Source organism: Rhinoraja longicauda, chromosome 23 (genome assembly GCF_053455715.1).
Source record: "Rhinoraja longicauda isolate Sanriku21f chromosome 23, sRhiLon1.1, whole genome shotgun sequence".
In the NCBI taxonomy this organism is placed as follows: Eukaryota; Metazoa; Chordata; class Chondrichthyes; order Rajiformes; family Arhynchobatidae; genus Rhinoraja; species Rhinoraja longicauda.
This window is the reverse complement of record NC_135975.1, coordinates 25759142-25785542: the sequence shown is the minus strand read 5'-3', so window position 1 is coordinate 25785542 and position 26401 is coordinate 25759142. Positions and strand designations below refer to the sequence as shown.

The 26401-nt window shown below is 38.7% G+C and overlaps 1 protein-coding gene across 1 annotated transcript in view; it reads right to left on the bottom strand.

The window, feature by feature from the left end:
• Nucleotides 1-4523: 4523 nt before the first annotated feature.
• Nucleotides 4524-26401, bottom strand: part of LOC144604948 (mucin-6-like) — a 66755-nt gene continuing 44877 nt past the window's right edge. Inside the window, exons 30-50 of the mRNA XM_078419870.1 lie at nt 21756-21800; nt 19883-20221; nt 19241-19288; nt 19102-19140; nt 17787-17834; nt 17603-17665; nt 17143-17199; nt 15134-15178; nt 13255-13593; nt 12613-12660; nt 12146-12184; nt 11312-11362; nt 11159-11206; nt 10975-11037; nt 10515-10571; nt 8507-8551; nt 6628-6966; nt 5986-6033; nt 5519-5557; nt 4685-4735; nt 4524-4579 (exon numbers count right to left, since the gene is read on the bottom strand). Coding sequence (XP_078275996.1) covers nt 4524-4579; nt 4685-4735; nt 5519-5557; nt 5986-6033; nt 6628-6966; nt 8507-8551; nt 10515-10571; nt 10975-11037; nt 11159-11206; nt 11312-11362; nt 12146-12184; nt 12613-12660; nt 13255-13593; nt 15134-15178; nt 17143-17199; nt 17603-17665; nt 17787-17834; nt 19102-19140; nt 19241-19288; nt 19883-20221; nt 21756-21800 — 1907 coding nt within the window. The remainder of the gene's footprint in view (nt 4580-4684; nt 4736-5518; nt 5558-5985; nt 6034-6627; nt 6967-8506; nt 8552-10514; nt 10572-10974; nt 11038-11158; nt 11207-11311; nt 11363-12145; nt 12185-12612; nt 12661-13254; nt 13594-15133; nt 15179-17142; nt 17200-17602; nt 17666-17786; nt 17835-19101; nt 19141-19240; nt 19289-19882; nt 20222-21755; nt 21801-26401) is intronic.

Here is a 26401-nt window from a genome sequence, read left to right as displayed (position 1 = left end):
CAGTTGTGGAAGTGGTTGTGGACTCGGTTGTGCTGATGGTTGAGGGTGATGGCTCGCAGCAAACCCTAATTCTGTAGTCACGACAAAGTTGGCCTAAAGCATATCTAGAGGGTGTGCAGGTCAATCCTACATCTTTATTGCAGATCACAGCTTCTGTCGATATACTTAGTGGACTGTAAGGATCAGCGGCAACTTGGCACTCAATGTTCGTAATTGTATCAGAAGCGGATGGGCACAATGGAGTGCCATATAAAGCAAACAATTCATAATCATGTGGATTTGACGTTGTTGGATGATGTTCATTATACCAACGAGTCCATACACCGAAACAGTGTGGCCCTGTAATGGAAAAGAAAGAAAACATAAGGCAGACTTGTATAAAACAATACAAAGTGGAAAATATAAACATAAATATAAAGAACAAGATTTGAGAAACATGGTTGTGCATCAAAAGGAATCTTCCAAATTACAGTTTAAAAGAAAATGGGAACAGTAAAATGGGAATAATAACAATACGTTTGGAGAACTATTGATTGATCTGAATTTAGAAACAGCTTCAAGTATCAGATAGGGAAACAGTAATTGTCAGTACAGAACCGGACAATGGGGAAAAAGCATAAAGCACAAACGTGAGATGTCACTTTTCAGGAAGCTGACTGCAGCTGTGCGCTAACTATTGCATGATTTTAACAGCCACTTTGATGGGTTGGTCTCAGCATGCTATTGAAGAACATTATTGGAATAGTTACACTGCCTCCCCATATCACCTTTGGACATGCTACGGTATATGGTGAAAAGATATACCCCATATGCAGAAGAAATTAATTGGTGGGCAAGAGGGAAATGGTAAAAAGGTAGCTGCTCCAGGATAATATATGATAAAGGACTAAGTTTGCTGTCAATTCATAAAACAGAATCAAGAGATAAAGCAGGAAAGAGATTATAATGAAAACAAGACCACTCTCAATAAGCTGTGGAAGGCTGTGCCTCGCCTTTGCCTGAAAGCTTGAGAGATCCAAGTTCAATCCTGATATTAGGTACTGTTTGTATGGAATTTACATTGGCTCCCTGTACATCCTTGGGTTCCTCCTGTCACCCAGAGACGTAGATTAATTGTCTATTGTAAATTATCCCTTTGTGGAGGGCATTACCAAAAGAATCAAAGGAGAGTTGATGTGAGAGAGAATCTGTTGTGGAATTACAGGGAAATAAGCAGGGGACATGACATTGCACTGTTGGAAGTTGAAAAGGACCCAATGGGCCAAACAGCCTCCTCCCATGCCCGAATAAAGAGGTTACCTATCATATTCTTATAAAGAAATGTTCAAATTCAGGCATGATGATAAAAGTAGGAAAGGGGAACAGTAAAGTCTAAGCCAATGTTTGCCCATGGAGAAATTACAAATGTGATTTAGAAAAGTAATGCATTGGTTACTGCCATTGCTGTAAGTATTTATTTTGAAGAAAAATGGAGGCATTCAAACCTGGACCAAATGAATGAATAATTGCTGCAAAGTTCCTCAGGTGGGCAACTTTATCAGTTTGAAGCAAAATACATCAGGAATAATTGATTACTGACATATATAATGGCAATCTAAATAATATTAGGCCAGGCACCTAGAAAGAAGCATGAACAATATTTTGATAGAATCAGCAGGTGCCACCAACATTCAAACCTCCGCTAATTTTAATACATTTTAGTGAAAGAAAATTGTTTCAATTTATCTATTAAAATAATTTGCAACAGTTTGTACTTAATATGTTTGACAATAACCTCCTGTGAGAATATACCAAAAAGGTAGAGAAGAAAACAAATGGATTTTCACTGTGATGAGTTGAGGTTGCAAAATAAATATATATTGAAAAAGCCAACACTTACCTGTCGTGGAAGAAATGCTGGTTGATGTCACAGTTGATGTTTCTTCTGGAAAATAACAAACAAATTCAAATCACAAAGTCAACTCAATTCTTATACCACTCTAGCAGATTTCAAACATTAGAAAAATGAACGCAGAAACTACTGGAAGTACTTGGTAGGTCAAGCAGCATCTGTTAAGAATGAATATTTGAGACTGATTATATTTTATAAGTCCTGGAAAATTTAGAATGAAACAAAGTTGATGGTGCAGAGAAATAGGGGAGGATGTGACGGGCTGGAGACCAGGAGAGATTGAGTGACACAAATGGTGACTGAAATATGGAAGGAAAGGATAAGAACAAGGGGTATGCTTGGAAAAAGTGCCACTGCAACGAAACAAATGAAATCTAAAAATTATCGTGAAAGGCAGTGAGTATATAAGAAAAGGGAAGGGAAGGTCCACAGCAGAGTGGAGGGCAAAACAGATTTACTGTAGTATATATTAATTATGAGAATTAAAGTGTCTGTCGTTTAAATGTTCCCCACATTTCCACTCTGTGCCTCTAACACTGTTCCAATAAAGTTCAGTACTCGGTGTAAGTTACAGTGCCTCATCTTCCCACTACGCATATGGCTTTAGGACCCAAGACAAAATTTAACTGTTTCAGATAATCAGCTGGATTTGTATATCACATTTGGTCTTTAATCTCTCTCCAATATGGTGTCTCAGGTTTCAGTTGTATGCTTACATTTACAAAACCTCTGGTTAGGAAATCTCATCAAACCTTTCTCTTGCAACTTAAAAGCTTAAATAATTTCATTTTTTAAATATTTGTTAATAAAGGTGAATGATCTGAAAAGATATCTTTGGTGCTCTATACAGAAATAATTCCTAATGTTAACGAAGGAAATATCTTTGGTCTGTCCTGTATCATATCACCAACCTCGAGTGAACCCTCAAGACTCTGGAGTAGGATAGAACTCTACTGCGCTGAAATTGAAACAACTGTGGCAAGCCAATAAAGTTCAAGCTTACAGTGCCTAAAAGGATAGTTGCGTTGGAATATCCATTAATTAATATTGAATGAAGGCTTCACCCACCAGTTATGTGACTGGTGGTAAACTCAGTTATGGTTGACTCTGTTATTGTTTCTTCTATAAATAAAAACATTCATGACCACTACATTAAACTTGATGAAAGGCAGTAGAAAATTAACCCGATAAATGATTGTGTAGAATAATTTCAGCAAATGGCTTCAAAATTATAACCATACTCCATTCAGCAATAAAATTTGCTGGGTGATTTATCTGCATGACAAGTAAACTCTACTTTGAAAAGAACATCGTTTTGTGAGCAAGAGTGTTAACCGCATTTAACATACTGTGATCAGTTGGATCATTCAAGTGTAATGCTGAGAAATTATTGAGAAATTTGAACATAATTTAGCCATGGAAAAATTATTTTCTTCACTGCAGAACCATCACGAGTGGAGATGCAGCAGCAACAAAATAGTATAGTCCTGCACGATTTATTCTCAGTTTTGGTTCCCTCTCAAGACCTCAATACATTTCAGTATGGCGCACCCACCTATTATGGCAATCACCAAAAAATCTACCACTGCACTTTTATTATGAATTACATAGCTTAATTACCCATGAGAGACACTTTATTCAGTCTCACACAGGCTACCTGATTTTAGTAGCCATCATTTAAAGAAGAGGATTCCAATAAATTACTGTAGAAATAAATTTCAGGATCCTTCATTCAACATTTAGACCAATGCTTGTTTTGGAAATTGTAGCGGAAAGGTCAAATTAATAGACTTTTACTGAAGATGAGTAGAAGTTTTAATTGAACAACCAAACCCAACAGCCAGTAAATACATACTAACTGAGGCGATCACTCACCTGTTGCGGATGAAGTGAAATTGAAGAAAGGATGGGAAAGGACTGTGACTGAAAATTATGTCTATGAGCTAGCTGTGATATACAAACCCATGGATTTACATTGAGAGTAGTTATCACTCACCAGTTGTGGGACTGGTGGTCGATTCTGTTGTGGTTGTCGCTGTTGTTGTAGTTTTTTCTGTAAACACATACATACACGGCCTTTACATTCAACTTGAAGAATTACACATTTGAGAGAGTAGTAATAAAATGAACATATATTGCACAAATTAAAAGAAGTTGTGCAATAATATTTCAACATAATCACTGCAAATTTACAGTCCATACGACATTCAGCAGTAATATTTGCATGTGTTTCCACTCCAGCACATACTTTGGGCATTATTGTTGTTCCTTTGCGTTGCATTAAAGCACCATTCTAGTTTGAATCTCAAGACTTTGAAATTCGATAACATCCCATGAACTGCTGAGGTAAAATTGTGGCGCAGCAAAGCAAGAGTGATCAACGTTGTCACAACCTACGAGTGATACTGTAGTTGAGCATATGTGTGTTAAAATGACTGATAAAAGTCATTACTCACCAGTTGTGGGGCTGGTGGTAGACTCAGTTGTCGTTGCCTCTGTTGTTGTTGTTGTTGTTTCTTCTATAAATAAAACCATTACATTCAACTTGAAGAATGATTCAACTGAGGGCAAGTGGAAGTTGAAATTGAATGACTGAACGTAATGGCTGGTAATAGCCTACTGACAGAGGTGATTACTCACCTGTTGAGGATGTAGTGGTGCTTGGTGTCACCATGGTAGTTGTTTCTTCTGGAAAATAATAAAGGCATTACATTGTTTTGCATGAACATAATATATATATGTATTGGGGAGCTTGTGTTACAACGATTTGCAAATGAAAATATCACCACCCACCAGTTGTGGAAGTGGTTGTGGACTTAGTTGTGCTTGTTATTGGAGATGTTTCTTCTAAAGAGAAACAAATTCATGGACAATTAAATCATCCATTTTGAATAGTAGATTTTGAATGACCGACAAATTCAGCCGGTAATTCAAGAGAGAGCTAGATAGAGCTCTTAAGAATAGCAGAGTCAGGGGATATGGGGAGAAAGCAGGAACGGGGTACTGATTGAGAATGATCAGCCATGATCACATTGAATGGCGGTGCTGGCTCGAAGGGCCGAATGGCCTACTCCTGCACCTATTGTCTATCGTCTATCGTAATTGGACTATTTCAAAAGAGATTCTGTAAAGTGGAGATAAAATCATGGAATTACTTCCCATCTTGCAAAGGACTTACAGCAAGAAATTGTACTAAAGAATGGTCACAGCTGGAATATAGGGAACACCGTAACCTGCTTATTCATATCTTCACCGTATAAACTAGAAAGCTTAAAAATATTTTCTGAGAAATCTTGTGTTAATTACTGGTATTATTCAGGGTAGTGGGAAGATTTTTCTGTTCTTCGCCATTGGCCACAAGATATACCGCAGTCACGACAGCACACTCACAAATCTCAAGCAGAATAGCACAGTATTGGCAGTGCTGCACTAACCCTATCCTGCACCAGAGGACCATCAAGACTGAACCTACGGACTGAAATGGGATCATGAACTACTGAGCTGAAATTGCGAAACTTGAAGCAAGGAGAATCAAGCCCTGCTACTGAACATGAGTGTGTGATGTATATGAGCTCAGCAGTGTTACAAAAAAACAATGAGTGCACATTGAGAGAAGTTATCACTGACCAGTTGTGGGACTGGCGGTAGATTCTGTTGTGGTCGTGGCTGTTGTTGTTCTTTCTACGGTAAACAAATGCAGACATGTCCTTTATATTCAACTTGAAGAATGACACATTTGAGAGAAGTTACAAAATCAGCATATATTACATAAATGAATAGAAGTTGTGGAATAACATTTCAACAAAAGTCACTGCAAATTCAACAATGATCAACACGACATTCAGCAGTAACATTTGTATGTGGTTCAACTCCAGCACAAGCTGGACATAGTTTGGTCAATGTTGTCCTTCCTTTAAAATGACTGTTAACAAGTACTGGAGAAGGAGCCACTCACCAATTGTGGGACTGGTGGTAGACTCAGTTGTGGTGGTCTCTGTTATTGTTGTTTCTTCTGCAAAATAAAACCATTACATTCAACAAAATGTCAGACCCTAATAGCTGGTAATAACACACTGACCGAGACGTTCACTCACCTGTTGTGGAGGTGGTGGTGCTTGGTGTTACCGTGGTAGTTGTTTCTTCTGGAAAATAAGAAAGACGTTCAATTTGTTTGGAATGAAAATGATATCTATATGCTAAAACGCTTGTTTGTTTGTTTGTGTTTGTTTGTTCCTGAACTGCAGGCAAAACGATACAGGATAGCATGACAATTTTAGGCCCACCTTACTCACCTTTGGTGCTAACGGAAGAAGTTTAATTGAAATCGGTGTTATATTTTTAAAGTTATTTACATTTTAAAGTTTAAATCTATCTCCTAGGGAGGGAGGGAGGGGATGGGAGGGAGAGAAGGGGTGGGAGGGAGGATAAGGGGTGGGGTTGATGGGGATGGAGTGGAAGGGTGGTGGAAGGAGGGGAGCAAAGGGGGAGGGGTGGAGGGAGGGGGAGGGAAGGGGGGTGGGGAAGGGGGGAGGGCGAGGGGAGGAAGAGAGAGAAGAGGGGAGGGGGAGGGGAGGAGGAGGGGGAAGTGGAGGAGAGGGTGCTGCACCAATGCAGGTGAGGTTTGGGTCCAACGGGTCCACTTGGTCTTGTGTATACGTATAACTTGTGCATTTGTACTCTGGGAGTGCCTGTGTTAAAAATATCTGCAAATTATTATTGAATATATCATCACCTACCAGTTGTGGAAGTGGTTGTGGACTCGGTTGTGCTGATGGTTGAGGGTGATGGCTCGCAGCAAACCCTAATTCTGTAGTCACGACAAAGTTGGCCTAAAGCATATCCAGAGTGTGTGCAGGTCAATCCTACATCTTTATTGCAGATCACAGCTTCTGTCGATATACTTAGTGGACTGTAAGGATCAGCGGCAACTTGGCACTCAATGTTCGTAATTGTATCAGAAGCGGATGGGCACAATGGAGTGCCATATAAAGCAAACAATTCATAATCATGTGGATTTGACGTTGTTGGATGATGTTCATTATACCAACGAGTCCATACACCGAAACAGTGTGGCCCTGTAATGGAAAAGAAAGAAAACATAAGGCAGACTTGTATAAAACAATACAAAGTGGAAAATATAAACATAAATATAAAGAACAAGATTTGAGAAACATGGTTGTGCATCAAAAGGAATCTTCCAAATTACAGTTTAAAAGAAAATGGGAACAGTAAAATGGGAATAATAACAATACGTTTGGAGAACTATTGATTGATCTGAATTTAGAAACAGCTTCAAGTATCAGATAGGGAAACAGTAATTGTCAGTGCAGAACCGGACAATGGGGAAAAAGCATAAAGCACAAACGTGAGATGTCACTTTTCAGGAAGCTGACTGCAGCTGTGCGCTAACTATTGCATGATTTTAACAGCCACTTTGATGGGTTGGTCTCAGCATGCTATTGAAGAACATTATTGGAATAGTTACACTGCCTCCCCATATCACCTTTGGACATGCTACGGTATATGGTGAAAAGATATACCCCATATGCAGAAGAAATTAATTGGTGGGCAAGAGGGAAATGGTAAAAAGGTAGCTGCTCCAGGATAATATATGATAAAGGACTAAGTTTGCTGTCAATTCATAAAACAGAATCAAGAGATAAAGCAGGAAAGAGATTATAATGAAAACAAGACCACTCTCAATAAGCTGTGGAAGGCTGTGCCTCGCCTTTGCCTGAAAGCTTGAGAGATCCAAGTTCAATCCTGATATTAGGTACTGTTTGTATGGAATTTACATTGGCTCCCTGTACATCCTTGGGTTCCTCCTGTCACCCAGAGACGTAGATTAATTGTCTATTGTAAATTATCCCTTTGTGGAGGGCATTACCAAAAGAATCAAAGGAGAGTTGATGTGAGAGAGAATCTGTTGTGGAATTACAGGGAAATAAGCAGGGGACATGACATTGCACTGTTGGAAGTTGAAAAGGACCCAATGGGCCAAACAGCCTCCTCCCATGCCCGAATAAAGAGGTTACCTATCATATTCTTATAAAGAAATGTTCAAATTCAGGCATGATGATAAAAGTAGGAAAGGGGAACAGTAAAGTCTAAGCCAATGTTTGCCCATGGAGAAATTACAAATGTGATTTAGAAAAGTAATGCATTGGTTACTGCCATTGCTGTAAGTATTTATTTTGAAGAAAAATGGAGGCATTCAAACCTGGACCAAATGAATGAATAATTGCTGCAAAGTTCCTCAGGTGGGCAACTTTATCAGTTTGAAGCAAAATACATCAGGAATAATTGATTACTGACATATATAATGGCAATCTAAATAATATTAGGCCAGGCACCTAGAAAGAAGCATGAACAATATTTTGATAGAATCAGCAGGTGCCACCAACATTCAAACCTCCGCTAATTTTAATACATTTTAGTGAAAGAAAATTGTTTCAATTTATCTATTAAAATAATTTGCAACAGTTTGTACTTAATATGTTTGACAATAACCTCCTGTGAGAATATACCAAAAAGGTAGAGAAGAAAACAAATGGATTTTCACTGTGATGAGTTGAGGTTGCAAAATAAATATATATTGAAAAAGCCAACACTTACCTGTCGTGGAAGAAATGCTGGTTGATGTCACAGTTGATGTTTCTTCTGGAAAATAACAAACAAATTCAAATCACAAAGTCAACTCAATTCTTATACCACTCTAGCAGATTTCAAACATTAGAAAAATGAACGCAGAAACTACTGGAAGTACTTGGTAGGTCAAGCAGCATCTGTTAAGAATGAATATTTGAGACTGATTATATTTTATAAGTCCTGGAAAATTTAGAATGAAACAAAGTTGATGGTGCAGAGAAATAGGGGAGGATGTGACGGGCTGGAGACCAGGAGAGATTGAGTGACACAAATGGTGACTGAAATATGGAAGGAAAGGATAAGAACAAGGGGTATGCTTGGAAAAAGTGCCACTGCAACGAAACAAATGAAATCTAAAAATTATCGTGAAAGGCAGTGAGTATATAAGAAAAGGGAAGGGAAGGTCCACAGCAGAGTGGAGGGCAAAACAGATTTACTGTAGTATATATTAATTATGAGAATTAAAGTGTCTGTCGTTTAAATGTTCCCCACATTTCCACTCTGTGCCTCTAACACTGTTCCAATAAAGTTCAGTACTCGGTGTAAGTTACAGTGCCTCATCTTCCCACTACGCATATGGCTTTAGGACCCAAGACAAAATTTAACTGTTTCAGATAATCAGCTGGATTTGTATATCACATTTGGTCTTTAATCTCTCTCCAATATGGTGTCTCAGGTTTCAGTTGTATGCTTACATTTACAAAACCTCTGGTTAGGAAATCTCATCAAACCTTTCTCTTGCAACTTAAAAGCTTAAATAATTTCATTTTTTAAATATTTGTTAATAAAGGTGAATGATCTGAAAAGATATCTTTGGTGCTCTATACAGAAATAATTCCTAATGTTAACGAAGGAAATATCTTTGGTCTGTCCTGTATCATATCACCAACCTCGAGTGAACCCTCAAGACTCTGGAGTAGGATAGAACTCTACTGCGCTGAAATTGAAACAACTGTGGCAAGCCAATAAAGTTCAAGCTTACAGTGCCTAAAAGGATAGTTGCGTTGGAATATCCATTAATTAATATTGAATGAAGGCTTCACCCACCAGTTATGTGACTGGTGGTAAACTCAGTTATGGTTGACTCTGTTATTGTTTCTTCTATAAATAAAAACATTCATGACCACTACATTAAACTTGATGAAAGGCAGTAGAAAATTAACCCGATAAATGATTGTGTAGAATAATTTCAGCAAATGGCTTCAAAATTATAACCATACTCCATTCAGCAATAAAATTTGCTGGGTGATTTATCTGCATGACAAGTAAACTCTACTTTGAAAAGAACATCGTTTTGTGAGCAAGAGTGTTAACCGCATTTAACATACTGTGATCAGTTGGATCATTCAAGTGTAATGCTGAGAAATTATTGAGAAATTTGAACATAATTTAGCCATGGAAAAATTATTTTCTTCACTGCAGAACCATCACGAGTGGAGATGCAGCAGCAACAAAATAGTATAGTCCTGCACGATTTATTCTCAGTTTTGGTTCCCTCTCAAGACCTCAATACATTTCAGTATGGCGCACCCACCTATTATGGCAATCACCAAAAAATCTACCACTGCACTTTTATTATGAATTACATAGCTTAATTACCCATGAGAGACACTTTATTCAGTCTCACACAGGCTACCTGATTTTAGTAGCCATCATTTAAAGAAGAGGATTCCAATAAATTACTGTAGAAATAAATTTCAGGATCCTTCATTCAACATTTAGACCAATGCTTGTTTTGGAAATTGTAGCGGAAAGGTCAAATTAATAGACTTTTACTGAAGATGAGTAGAAGTTTTAATTGAACAACCAAACCCAACAGCCAGTAAATACATACTAACTGAGGCGATCACTCACCTGTTGCGGATGAAGTGAAATTGAAGAAAGGATGGGAAAGGACTGTGACTGAAAATTATGTCTATGAGCTAGCTGTGATATACAAACCCATGGATTTACATTGAGAGTAGTTATCACTCACCAGTTGTGGGACTGGTGGTCGATTCTGTTGTGGTTGTCGCTGTTGTTGTAGTTTTTTCTGTAAACACATACATACACGGCCTTTACATTCAACTTGAAGAATTACACATTTGAGAGAGTAGTAATAAAATGAACATATATTGCACAAATTAAAAGAAGTTGTGCAATAATATTTCAACATAATCACTGCAAATTTACAGTCCATACGACATTCAGCAGTAATATTTGCATGTGTTTCCACTCCAGCACATACTTTGGGCATTATTGTTGTTCCTTTGCGTTGCATTAAAGCACCATTCTAGTTTGAATCTCAAGACTTTGAAATTCGATAACATCCCATGAACTGCTGAGGTAAAATTGTGGCGCAGCAAAGCAAGAGTGATCAACGTTGTCACAACCTACGAGTGATACTGTAGTTGAGCATATGTGTGTTAAAATGACTGATAAAAGTCATTACTCACCAGTTGTGGGGCTGGTGGTAGACTCAGTTGTCGTTGCCTCTGTTGTTGTTGTTGTTGTTTCTTCTATAAATAAAACCATTACATTCAACTTGAAGAATGATTCAACTGAGGGCAAGTGGAAGTTGAAATTGAATGACTGAACGTAATGGCTGGTAATAGCCTACTGACAGAGGTGATTACTCACCTGTTGAGGATGTAGTGGTGCTTGGTGTCACCATGGTAGTTGTTTCTTCTGGAAAATAATAAAGGCATTACATTGTTTTGCATGAACATAATATATATATGTATTGGGGAGCTTGTGTTACAACGATTTGCAAATGAAAATATCACCACCCACCAGTTGTGGAAGTGGTTGTGGACTTAGTTGTGCTTGTTATTGGAGATGTTTCTTCTAAAGAGAAACAAATTCATGGACAATTAAATCATCCATTTTGAATAGTAGATTTTGAATGACCGACAAATTCAGCCGGTAATTCAAGAGAGAGCTAGATAGAGCTCTTAAGAATAGCAGAGTCAGGGGATATGGGGAGAAAGCAGGAACGGGGTACTGATTGAGAATGATCAGCCATGATCACATTGAATGGCGGTGCTGGCTCGAAGGGCCGAATGGCCTACTCCTGCACCTATTGTCTATCGTCTATCGTAATTGGACTATTTCAAAAGAGATTCTGTAAAGTGGAGATAAAATCATGGAATTACTTCCCATCTTGCAAAGGACTTACAGCAAGAAATTGTACTAAAGAATGGTCACAGCTGGAATATAGGGAACACCGTAACCTGCTTATTCATATCTTCACCGTATAAACTAGAAAGCTTAAAAATATTTTCTGAGAAATCTTGTGTTAATTACTGGTATTATTCAGGGTAGTGGGAAGATTTTTCTGTTCTTCGCCATTGGCCACAAGATATACCGCAGTCACGACAGCACACTCACAAATCTCAAGCAGAATAGCACAGTATTGGCAGTGCTGCACTAACCCTATCCTGCACCAGAGGACCATCAAGACTAAACCTACGGACTGAAATGGGATCATGAACTACTGAGCTGAAATTGCGAAACTTGAAGCAAGGAGAATCAAGCCCTGCTACTGAACATGAGTGTGTGATGTATATGAGCTCAGCAGTGTTACAAAAAAACAATGAGTGCACATTGAGAGAAGTTATCACTGACCAGTTGTGGGACTGGCGGTAGATTCTGTTGTGGTCGTGGCTGTTGTTGTTCTTTCTACGGTAAACAAATGCAGACATGTCCTTTATATTCAACTTGAAGAATGACACATTTGAGAGAAGTTACAAAATCAGCATATATTACATAAATGAATAGAAGTTGTGGAATAACATTTCAACAAAAGTCACTGCAAATTCAACAATGATCAACACGACATTCAGCAGTAACATTTGTATGTGGTTCAACTCCAGCACAAGCTGGACATAGTTTGGTCAATGTTGTCCTTCCTTTAAAATGACTGTTAACAAGTACTGGAGAAGGAGCCACTCACCAATTGTGGGACTGGTGGTAGACTCAGTTGTGGTGGTCTCTGTTATTGTTGTTTCTTCTGCAAAATAAAACCATTACATTCAACAAAATGTCAGACCCTAATAGCTGGTAATAACACACTGACCGAGACGTTCACTCACCTGTTGTGGAGGTGGTGGTGCTTGGTGTTACCGTGGTAGTTGTTTCTTCTGGAAAATAAGAAAGACGTTCAATTTGTTTGGAATGAAAATGATATCTATATGCTAAAACGCTTGTTTGTTTGTTTGTGTTTGTTTGTTCCTGAACTGCAGGCAAAACGATACAGGATAGCATGACAATTTTAGGCCCACCTTACTCACCTTTGGTGCTAACGGAAGAAGTTTAATTGAAATCGGTGTTATATTTTTAAAGTTATTTACATTTTAAAGTTTAAATCTATCTCCTAGGGAGGGAGGGAGGGGATGGGAGGGAGAGAAGGGGTGGGAGGGAGGATAAGGGGTGGGGTTGATGGGGATGGAGTGGAAGGGTGGTGGAAGGAGGGGAGCAAAGGGGGAGGGGTGGAGGGAGGGGGAGGGAAGGGGGGTGGGGAAGGGGGGAGGGCGAGGGGAGGAAGAGAGAGAAGAGGGGAGGGGGAGGGGAGGAGGAGGGGGAAGTGGAGGAGAGGGTGCTGCACCAATGCAGGTGAGGTTTGGGTCCAACGGGTCCACTTGGTCTTGTGTATACGTATAACTTGTGCATTTGTACTCTGGGAGTGCCTGTGTTAAAAATATCTGCAAATTATTATTGAATATATCATCACCTACCAGTTGTGGAAGTGGTTGTGGACTCGGTTGTGCTGATGGTTGAGGGTGATGGCTCGCAGCAAACCCTAATTCTGTAGTCACGACAAAGTTGGCCTAAAGCATATCCAGAGTGTGTGCAGGTCAATCCTACATCTTTATTGCAGATCACAGCTTCTGTCGATATACTTAGTGGACTGTAAGGATCAGCGGCAACTTGGCACTCAATGTTCGTAATTGTATCAGAAGCGGATGGGCACAATGGAGTGCCATATAAAGCAAACAATTCATAATCATGTGGATTTGACGTTGTTGGATGATGTTCATTATACCAACGAGTCCATACACCGAAACAGTGTGGCCCTGTAATGGAAAAGAAAGAAAACATAAGGCAGACTTGTATAAAACAATACAAAGTGGAAAATATAAACATAAATATAAAGAACAAGATTTGAGAAACATGGTTGTGCATCAAAAGGAATCTTCCAAATTACAGTTTAAAAGAAAATGGGAACAGTAAAATGGGAATAATAACAATACGTTTGGAGAACTATTGATTGATCTGAATTTAGAAACAGCTTCAAGTATCAGATAGGGAAACAGTAATTGTCAGTGCAGAACCGGACAATGGGGAAAAAGCATAAAGCACAAACGTGAGATGTCACTTTTCAGGAAGCTGACTGCAGCTGTGCGCTAACTATTGCATGATTTTAACAGCCACTTTGATGGGTTGGTCTCAGCATGCTATTGAAGAACATTATTGGAATAGTTACACTGCCTCCCCATATCACCTTTGGACATGCTACGGTATATGGTGAAAAGATATACCCCATATGCAGAAGAAATTAATTGGTGGGCAAGAGGGAAATGGTAAAAAGGTAGCTGCTCCAGGATAATATATGATAAAGGACTAAGTTTGCTGTCAATTCATAAAACAGAATCAAGAGATAAAGCAGGAAAGAGATTATAATGAAAACAAGACCACTCTCAATAAGCTGTGGAAGGCTGTGCCTCGCCTTTGCCTGAAAGCTTGAGAGATCCAAGTTCAATCCTGATATTAGGTACTGTTTGTATGGAATTTACATTGGCTCCCTGTACATCCTTGGGTTCCTCCTGTCACCCAGAGACGTAGATTAATTGTCTATTGTAAATTATCCCTTTGTGGAGGGCATTACCAAAAGAATCAAAGGAGAGTTGATGTGAGAGAGAATCTGTTGTGGAATTACAGGGAAATAAGCAGGGGACATGACATTGCACTGTTGGAAGTTGAAAAGGACCCAATGGGCCAAACAGCCTCCTCCCATGCCCGAATAAAGAGGTTACCTATCATATTCTTATAAAGAAATGTTCAAATTCAGGCATGATGATAAAAGTAGGAAAGGGGAACAGTAAAGTCTAAGCCAATGTTTGCCCATGGAGAAATTACAAATGTGATTTAGAAAAGTAATGCATTGGTTACTGCCATTGCTGTAAGTATTTATTTTGAAGAAAAATGGAGGCATTCAAACCTGGACCAAATGAATGAATAATTGCTGCAAAGTTCCTCAGGTGGGCAACTTTATCAGTTTGAAGCAAAATACATCAGGAATAATTGATTACTGACATATATAATGGCAATCTAAATAATATTAGGCCAGGCACCTAGAAAGAAGCATGAACAATATTTTGATAGAATCAGCAGGTGCCACCAACATTCAAACCTCCGCTAATTTTAATACATTTTAGTGAAAGAAAATTGTTTCAATTTATCTATTAAAATAATTTGCAACAGTTTGTACTTAATATGTTTGACAATAACCTCCTGTGAGAATATACCAAAAAGGTAGAAAAGAAAACAAATGGATTTTCACTGTGATGAGTTGAGGTTGCAAAATAAATATATATTGAAAAAGCCAACACTTACCTGTCGTGGAAGAAATGCTGGTTGATGTCACAGTTGATGTTTCTTCTGGAAAATAACAAACAAATTCAAATCACAAAGTCAACTCAATTCTTATACCACTCTAGCAGATTTCAAACATTAGAAAAATGAACGCAGAAACTACTGGAAGTACTTGGTAGGTCAAGCAGCATCTGTTAAGAATGAATATTTGAGACTGATTATATTTTATAAGTCCTGGAAAATTTAGAATGAAACAAAGTTGATGGTGCAGAGAAATAGGGGAGGATGTGACGGGCTGGAGACCAGGAGAGATTGAGTGACACAAATGGTGACTGAAATATGGAAGGAAAGGATAAGAACAAGGGGTATGCTTGGAAAAAGTGCCACTGCAACGAAACAAATGAAATCTAAAAATTATCGGGAAAGGCAGTGAGTATATAAGAAAAGGGAAGGGAAGGTCCACAGCAGAGTGGAGGGCAAAACAGATTTACTGTGGTATATATTAATTATGAGAATTAAAGTGTCTGTCGTTTAAATGTGCCCCACATTTCCACTCTGTGCCTCTAACACTGTTCCAATAAAGTTCAGTACTCGGTGTAAGTTACAGTGCCTCATCTTCCCACTACGCATATGGCTTTAGGACCCAAGACAAAATTTAACTGTTTCAGATAATCAGCTGGATTTGTATATCACATTTGGTCTTTAATCTCTCTCCAATATGGTGTCTCAGGTTTCAGTTGTATGCTTACATTTACAAAACCTCTGGTTAGGAAATCTCATCAAACCTTTCTCTTGCAACTTAAAAGCTTAAATAATTTCATTTTTTTAAATATTTGTTAATAAAGGTGAATGATCTGAAAAGATATCTTTGGTGCTCTATACAGAAATAATTCCTAATGTTAACGAAGGAAATATCTTTGGTCTGTCCTGTATCATATCACCAACCTCGAGTGAACCCTCAAGACTCTGGAGTAGGATAGAACTCTACTGCGCTGAAATTGAAACAACTGTGGCAAGCCAATAAAGTTCAAGCTTACAGTGCCTAAAAGGATAGTTGCGTTGGAATATCCATTAATTAATATTGAATGAAGGCTTCACCCACCAGTTATGTGACTGGTGGTAAACTCAGTTATGGTTGACTCTGTTATTGTTTCTTCTATAAATAAAAACATTCATGACCACTACATTAAACTTGATGAAAGGCAGTAGAAAATTAACCCGATAAATGATTGTGTAGAATAATTTCAGCAAATGGCTTCAAAATTATAACCATACTCCATTCAGCAATAAAATTTGCTGGGTGATTTATCTGCATGACAAGTAAACTCTACTTTGAAAAGAACATCGTTTTGTGAGCAAGAGTGTTAACCGCATTTAACATACTGTGATCAGTTGGATCATTCAAGTGTAATGCTGAGAAATTATTGAGAAATTTGAACATAATTTAGCCATGGAAAAATTATTTTCTTCACTGCAGAACCATCACGAGTGGAGATGCAGCAGCAACAAAATAGTATAGTCCTGCACGATTTATTCTCAGTTTTGGTTCCCTCTCAAGACCTCAATACATTTCAGTATGGCGCACCCACCTATTATGGCAATCACCAAAAAATCTACCACTGCACTTTTATTATGAATTACATAGCTTAATTACCCATGAGAGACACTTTATTCAGTCTCACACAGGCTACCTGATTTTAGTAGCCATCATTTAAAGAAGAGGATTCCAATAAATTACTGTAGAAATAAATTTCAGGATCCTTCATTCAACATTTAGACCAATGCTTGTTTTGGAAATTGTAGCGGAAAGGTCAAATTAATAGACTTTTACTGAAGATGAGTGGAAGTTTTAATTGAACAACCAAACCCAACAGCCAGTAAATACATACTAACTGAGGCGATCACTCACCTGTTGCGGATGAAGTGAAATTGAAGAAAGGATGGGAAAGGACTGTGACTGAAAATTATGTCTATGAGCTAGCTGTGATATACAAACCCATGGATTTACATTGAGAGTAGTTATCACTCACCAGTTGTGGGACTGGTGGTCGATTCTGTTGTGGTTGTCGCTGTTGTTGTAGTTTTTTCTGTAAACACATACATACACGGCCTTTACATTCAACTTGAAGAATTACACATTTGAGAGAGTAGTAATAAAATGAACATATATTGCACAAATTAAAAGAAGTTGTGCAATAATATTTCAACATAATCACTGCAAATTTACAGTCCATACGACATTCAGCAGTAATATTTGCATGTGTTTCCACTCCAGCACATACTTTGGGCATTATTGTTGTTCCTTTGCATTGCATTAAAGCACCATTCTAGTTTGAATCTCAAGACTTTGAAATTCGATAACATCCCATGAACTGCTGAGGTAAAATTGTGGCGCAGCAAAGCAAGAGTGATCAACGTTGTCACAACCTACGAGTGATACTGTAGTTGAGCATATGTGTGTTAAAATGACTGATAAAAGTCATTACTCACCAGTTGTGGGGCTGGTGGTAGACTCAGTTGTCGTTGCCTCTGTTGTTGTTGTTGTTGTTTCTTCTATAAATAAAACCATTACATTCAACTTGAAGAATGATTCAACTGAGGGCAAGTGGAAGTTGAAATTGAATGACTGAACGTAATGGCTGGTAATAGCCTACTGACAGAGGTGATTACTCACCTGTTGAGGATGTAGTGGTGCTTGGTGTCACCATGGTAGTTGTTTCTTCTGGAAAATAATAAAGGCATTACATTGTTTTGCATGAACATAATATATATATGTATTGGGGAGCTTGTGTTACAACGATTTGCAAATGAAAATATCACCACCCACCAGTTGTGGAAGTGGTTGTGGACTTAGTTGTGCTTGTTATTGGAGATGTTTCTTCTAAAGAGAAACAAATTCATGGACAATTAAATCATCCATTTTGAATAGTAGATTTTGAATGACCGACAAATTCAGCCGGTAATTCAAGAGAGAGCTAGATAGAGCTCTTAAGAATAGCAGAGTCAGGGGGTATGGGGAGAAAGCAGGAACGGGGTACTGATTGAGAATGATCAGCCATGATCACATTGAATGGCGGTGCTGGCTCGAAGGGCCGAATGGCCTACTCCTGCACCTATTGTCTATCGTCTATCGTAATTGGACTATTTCAAAAGAGATTCTGTAAAGTGGAGATAAAATCATGGAATTACTTCCCATCTTGCAAAGGACTTACAGCAAGAAATTGTACTAAAGAATGGTCACAGCTGGAATATAGGGAACACCGTAACCTGCTTATTCATATCTTCACCGTATAAACTAGAAAGCTTAAAAATATTTTCTGAGAAATCTTGTGTTAATTACTGGTATTATTCAGGGTAGTGGGAAGATTTTTCTGTTCTTCGCCATTGGCCACAAGATATACCGCAGTCACGACAGCACACTCACAAATCTCAAGCAGAATAGCACAGTATTGGCAGTGCTGCACTAACCCTATCCTGCACCAGAGGACCATCAAGACTGAACCTACGGACTGAAATGGGATCATGAACTACTGAGCTGAAATTGCGAAACTTGAAGCAAGGAGAATCAAGCCCTGCTACTGAACATGAGTGTGTGATGTATATGAGCTCAGCAGTGTTACAAAAAAACAATGAGTGCACATTGAGAGAAGTTATCACTGACCAGTTGTGGGACTGGCGGTAGATTCTGTTGTGGTCGTGGCTGTTGTTGTTCTTTCTACGGTAAACAAATGCAGACATGTCCTTTATATTCAACTTGAAGAATGACACATTTGAGAGAAGTTACAAAATCAGCATATATTACATAAATGAATAGAAGTTGTGGAATAACATTTCAACAAAAGTCACTGCAAATTCAACAATGATCAACACGACATTCAGCAGTAACATTTGTATGTGGTTCAACTCCAGCACAAGCTGGACATAGTTTGGTCAATGTTGTCCTTCCTTTAAAATGACTGTTAACAAGTACTGGAGAAGGAGCCACTCACCAGTTGTGGGACTGGTGGTAGACTCAGTTGTGGTGGTCTCTGTTATTGTTGTTTCTTCTGCAAAATAAAACCATTACATTCAACAAAATGTCAGACCCTAATAGCTGGTAATAACACACTGACCGAGACGTTCACTCACCTGTTGTGGAGGTGGTGGTGCTTGGTGTTACCGTGGTAGTTGTTTCTTCTGGAAAATAAGAAAGACGTTCAATTTGTTTGGAATGAAAATGATATCTATATGCTAAAACGCTTGTTTGTTTGTTTGTGTTTGTTTGTTCCTGAACTGCAGGCAAAACGATACAGGATAGCATGACAATTTTAGGCCCACCTTACTCACCTTTGGTGCTAACGGAAGAAGTTTAATTGAAATCGGTGTTATATTTTTTAAGTTATTTACATTTTAAAGTTTAAATCTATCTCCTAGGGAGGGAGGGAGGGGATGGGAGGGAGAGAAGGGGTGGGAGGGAGGATAAGGGGTGGGGTTGATGGGGATGGAGTGGAAGGGTGGTGGAAGGAGGGGAGCAAAGGGGGAGGGGTGGAGGGAGGGGGAGGGAAGGGGGGTGGGGAAGGGGGGAGGGCGAGGGGAGGAAGAGAGAGAAGAGGGGAGGGGGAGGGGAGGAGGAGGGGGAAGTGGAGGAGAGGGTGCTGCACCAATGCAGGTGAGGTTTGGGTCCAACGGGTCCACTTGGTCTTGTGTATACGTATAACTTGTGCATTTGTACTCTGGGAGTGCCTGTGTTAAAAATATCTGCAAATTATTATTGAATATATCATCACCTACCAGTTGTGGAAGTGGTTGTGGACTCGGTTGTGCTGATGGTTGAGGGTGATGGCTCGCAGCAAACCCTAATTCTGTAGTCACGACAAAGTTGGCCTAAAGCATATCCAGAGTGTGTGCAGGTCAATCCTACATCTTTATTGCAGATCACAGCTTCTGTCGATATACTTAGTGGACTGTAAGGATCAGCGGCAACTTGGCACTCAATGTTCGTAATTGTATCAGAAGCGGATGGGCACAATGGAGTGCCATATAAAGCAAACAATTCATAATCATGTGGATTTGACGTTGTTGGATGATGTTCATTATACCAACGAGTCCATACACCGAAACAGTGTGGCCCTGTAATGGAAAAGAAAGAAAACATAAGGCAGACTTGTATAAAACAATACAAAGTGGAAAATATAAACATAAATATAAAGAACAAGATTTGAGAAACATGGTTGTGCATCAAAAGGAATCTTCCAAATTACAGTTTAAAAGAAAATGGGAACAGTAAAATGGGAATAATAACAATACGTTTGGAGAACTATTGATTGATCTGAATTTAGAAACAGCTTCAAGTATCAGATAGGGAAACAGTAATTGTCAGTGCAGAACCGGACAATGGGGAAAAAGCATAAAGCACAAACGTGAGATGTCACTTTTCAGGAAGCTGACTGCAGCTGTGCGCTAACTATTGCATGATTTTAACAGCCACTTTGATGGGTTGGTCTCAGCATGCTATTGAAGAACATTATTGGAATAGTTACACTGCCTCCCCATATCACCTTTGGACATGCTACGGTATATGGTGAAAAGATATACCCCATATGCAGAAGAAATTAATTGGTGGGCAAGAGGGAAATGGTAAAAAGGTAGCTGCTCCAGGATAATATATGATAAAGGACTAAGTTTGCTGTCAATTCATAAAACAGAATCAAGAGATAAAGCAGGAAAGAGATTATAATGAAAACAAGACCACTCTCAATAAGCTGTGGAAGGCTGTGCCTCGCCTTTGCCTGAAAGCTTGAGAGATCCAAGTTCAATCCTGATATTAGGTACTGTTTGTATGGAATTTACATTGGCTCCCTGTACATCCTTGGGTTCCTCCTGTCACCCAGAGACGTAGATTAATTGTCTATTGTAAATTATCCCTTTGTGGAGGGCATTACCAAAAGAATCAAAGGAGAGTTGATGTGAGAGAGAATCTGTTGTGGAATTACAGGGAAATAAGCAGGGGACATGACATCGCACTGTTGGAAGTTGAAAAGGACCCAATGGGCCAAACAGCCTCCTCCCATGCCCGAATAAAGAGGTTACCTATCATATTCTTATAAAGAAATGTTCAAATTCAGGCATGATGATAAAAGTAGGAAAAGGGAACAGTAAAGTCTAAGCCAATGTTTGCCCATGGAGAAATTACAAATGTGATTTAGAAAAGTAATGGATTGGTTACTGCCATTGCTGTAAGTATTTATTTTGAAGAAAAATGGAGGCATTCAAACCTGGACCAAATTAATGAATAATTGCTGCAAAGTTCCTCAGGTGGGCAACTTTATCCGTTTGAAGCAAAATACATCAGGAATAATTGATTACTGACATATATAATGGCAATCTAAATAATATTAGGCCAGGCACCTAGAAAGAAGCATGAACAATATTTTGATAGAATCAGCCACCAGCATTAAAACCTCCGCTAATTTTAATACATTTTAGTGAAAGAAAATTGTTTCAATTTATCTATTAAAATAATTTGCAACAGTTTGTACTTAATATGTTTGACAATAACCTCCTGTGAGAATATACCAAAAAGGTAGAGAAGAAAACAAATGGATTTTCACTGTGATGAGTTGAGGTTGCAAAATAAATATATATTGAAAAAGCCAACACTTACCTGTCGTGGAAGAAATGCTGGTTGATGTCACAGTTGATGTTTCTTCTGGAAAATAACAAACAAATTCAAATCACAAAGTCAACTCAATTCTTATACCACTCCAGCAGATTTCAGACATTAGAAAAATGAAAGCAGAAACTACTGGAAGTACTTGGTAGGTCAAGCAGCATCTGTTAAGAATGAATATTTGAGTCTGATTATATTTTATAAGTCCTGGAAAATTTAGAATGAAACAAAATTTATGGTGCCACTGCAACGAAACAAATGAAATCTAAAAATTATCGGGAAAGGCAGTGAGTATATAAGAAAAGGGAAGGGAAGGTCCACAGCAGAGTGGAGGGCAAAACAGATTTACTGTAGTAGAAATTAATTATGAGAATTAAAGTGTCTGTCGTTTAAATGTTCCCCACATTTCCACTCTGTGCCTCTAACACTGTTCCAATAAAGTTCAGTACTCGGTGTAAGTTACAGTGCCTCATCTTCCCACTACGCATATGGCTTTAGGACCCAAGACAAAATTTAACTGTTTCAGATAATCAGCTGGATTTGTATATCACATTTGGTCTTTAATCTCTCTCCAATATGGTGTCTCAGGTTTCAGTTGTATGCTTACATTTACAAAACCTCTGGTTAGGAAATCTCATCAAACCTTTCTCTTGCAACTTAAAAGCTTAAATAATTTCATTTTTTTAATATTTGTTAATAAAGATGAATGATCTGAAAAGATATCTTTGGTGCTCTATACAGAAATAATTCCTAATGTTAACGAAGGAAATATCTTTGGTCTGTCCTGTATCATATCACCAACCTCGAGTGAACCCTCAAGACTCTGGAGTAGGATAGAACTCTACTGCGCTGAAATTAAAACAACTGTGGCAAGCCAATAAAGTTCAAGGTTACAGTGCCTAAAAGGATAGTTGCGTTGGAATATCCATTAATTAATATTGAATGAAGGCTTCACCCACCAGTTATGTGACAGGTGGTAAACTCAGTTATGGTTGACTCTGTTATTGTTTCTTCTATAAATAAAAACATTCATGACCACTACATTAAACTTGATGAAAGGCAGTAGAAAATGATTGTATAGAATGATTGTATAGAAAATGATTGAAAAGAATAATTTCAGCAAATGGCTTCAAAATTATTACTACTCCATTCAGCAGTAAAATTTGCTGGGTGATTTATCTGCATCACAAGTAAACTCTACTTTGAAAAGAACATCGTTTTGTGAGCAAGAGTGTTAACCGCATTTAACATACTGTTGATCAGTTGGAACATTCAAGTGTAATGCTGAGAAATTATTAAGAAATTTGAAAATAATTTAGACATGGAAAAATTATTTTCTTCACTGCAGAACCATCATGAGTGGAGATGCAGCTGCAACAAAATAGTATAGTCCTGCACGATTTATTCTCAGTTTTGGTTCCCTCTCAAGACCTCAATACATTTCAGTATGGCGCACCCACCTATTATGGCAATCACCAAAAAATCTACCACTGCACTTTTATTATGAATTACATAGCTTAATTACCCATGAGACACACTTTATTCAGTCTCACACAGGCTATCTGATTTTAGTAGCCATGATTTAAAGAAGAGGATTCCAATAAATTATTGTAGAAATAAATTTCAGGATCCTTCATTCAACATTTAGACCAATGCTTGTTTTGGAAATTGTTGCGGAAAGGTCAAATTAATAGACTTTTACTGAAGATGAGTGGAAGTTTTAATTGAACAACCAAACCCAACAGCCAGTAAATACATACTAACTGAGGCGGTCACTCACCTGTTGCGGATGAAGTGAAATTGAAGAAAGGATGGGAAAGGACTGTGACTGAAAATTATGTCTATGAGCTAGCTGTGATATACAAACCCATGGATTTACATTGAGAGTAGTTATCACTCACCAGTTGTGGGACTGGTGGTCGATTCTGTTGTGGTTGTCGCTGTTGTTGTAGTTTTTTCTGTAAACACATACATACACGGCCTTTACATTCAACTTGAAGAATTACACATTTGAGAGAGTAGTAATAAAATGAACATATATTGCACAAATTAAAAGAAGTTGTGCAATAATATTTCAACATAATCACTGCAAATTTACAGTCCATACGACATTCAGCAGTAATATTTGCATGTGTTTCCACTCCAGCACATACTTTGGGCATTATTGTTGTTCCTTTGCGTTGCATTAAAGCACCATTCTAGTTTGAATCTCAAGACTTTGAAATTCGATAACATCCCATGAACTGCTGAGGTAAAATTGTGGCGCAGCAAAGCAAGAGTGATCAACGTTGTCACAACCTACGAGTGATACTGTAGTTGAGCATATGTGTGTTAAAATGACTGCTAAAAGTCATTACTCACCAGTTGTGGGGCTGGTGGTAGACTCAGTTGTCGTTGCCTCTGTTGTTGTTGTTGTTGTTTCTTCTATAAATAAAACCATTACATTCAACTTGAAGAATGATTCAACTGAGGGCAAGTGGAAGTTGAAATTGAATGACTGAACGTAATGGCTGGTAATAGCCTACTGACAGAGGTGATTACTCACCTGTTGAGGATGTAGTGGTGCTTGGTGTCACCATGGTAGTTGTTTCTTCTGGAAAATAATAAAGGCATTACATTGTTTTGCATGAACATAATATATATATGTATTGGGGAGCTTGTGTTACAACGATTTGCAAATGAAAATATCACCACCCACCAGTTGTGGAAGTGGTTGTGGACTTAGTTGTGCTTGTTATTGGAGATGTTTCTTCTAAAGAGAAACAAATTCATGGACAATTAAATCATCCATTTTGAATAGTAGATTTTGAATGACCGACAAATTCAGCCGGTAATTCAAGAGAGAGCTAGATAGAGCTCTTAAGAATAGCGGAGTCAGGGGGTATGGGGAGAAAGCAGGAACGGGGTACTGATTGAGAATGATCAGCCATGATCACATTGAATGGCGGTGCTGGCTCGAAGGGCCGAATGGCCTACTCCTGCACCTATTGTCTATCGTCTATCGTAATTGGACTATTTCAAAAGAGATTCTGTAAAGTGGAGATAAAATCATGGAATTACTTCCCATCTTGCAAAGGACTTACAGCAAGAAATTGTACTAAAGAATGGTCACAGCTGGAATATAGGGAACACCGTAACCTGCTTATTCATATCTTCACCGTATAAACTAGAAAGCTTAAAAATATTTTCTGAGAAATCTTGTGTTAATTACTGGTATTATTCAGGGTAGTGGGAAGATTTTTCTGTTCTTCGCCATTGGCCACAAGATATACCGCAGTCACGACAGCACACTCACAAATCTCAAGCAGAATAGCACAGTATTGGCAGTGCTGCACTAACCCTATCCTGCACCAGAGGACCATCAAGACTGAACCTACGGACTGAAATGGGATCATGAATAACTGAGCTGAAATTGCGAAACTTGAAGCAAGGAGAATCAAGCCCTGCTACTGAACATGAGTGTGTGATGTATATGAGCTCAGCAGTGTTACAAAAAAACAATGAGTGCACATTGAGAGAAGCTATCACTGACCAGTTGTGGGACTGGCGGTAGATTCTGTTGTGGTCGTGGCTGTTGTTGTTCTTTCTACGGTAAACAAATGCAGACATGTCCTTTATATTCAACTTGAAGAATGACACATTTGAGAGAAGTTACAAAATCAGCATATATTACATAAATGAATAGAAGTTGTGGAATAACATTTCAACAAAAGTCACTGCAAATTCAACAATGATCAACATGACATTCAGCAGTAACATTTGTATGTGGTTCAACTCCAGCACAAGCTGGACATAGTTTGGTCAATGTTGTCCTTCCTTTAAAATGACTGTTAACAAGTACTGGAGAAGGAGCCACTCACCAGTTGTGGGACTGGTGGTAGACTCAGTTGTGGTGGTCTCTGTTATTGTTGTTTCTTCTGCAAAATAAAACCATTACATTCAACAAAATGTCAGACCCTAATAGCTGGTAATAACACACTGACCGAGACGTTCACTCACCTGTTGTGGAGGTGGTGGTGCTTGGTGTTACCGTGGTAGTTGTTTCTTCTGGAAAATAAGAAAGACATTCAATTTGTTTGGAATGAAAATGATATCTATATGCTAAAACTCTTGTTTGTTTGTTTGTTTGTTCCTGAACTGCAGCCAAAACGATACAGGATAGCGTGACAATTTTAGGCCCACCTTACTCACCGCCGTCCCTTTGGTGCTAACGGAAGAAGTTTAATTGAAATCGGTGTTATATTTTTAAAGTTATTTACATTTTAAAGTTTAAATCTATCTCCTAGGGAGGGAGGGAGGGGATGGGAGGGAGAGAAGGGGTGGGAGGGAGGATAAGGGGTGGGGTTGATGGGGAGGGAGTGGAAGGGTGGTGGAAGGAGGGGAGCAAAGGGGGAGGGGTGGAGGGAGGGGAGGGAAGGGTGTGGGGAAGGGGGGAGGGCGAGGGGAGGAAGAGAGAGAAGGGGGAGGGGGAGGGGAGGAGGAGAGGGAAGTGGAGGAGAGGGTTCTGCACCAATGCAGGTGAGGTTTGGGTCCAACGGGTCCACTTGGTCTTGTGTATACGTATAACTTGTGCATTTGTACTCTGGGAGTGCCTGTGTTAAAAATATCTGCAAATTATTATTGAATATATCATCACCTAC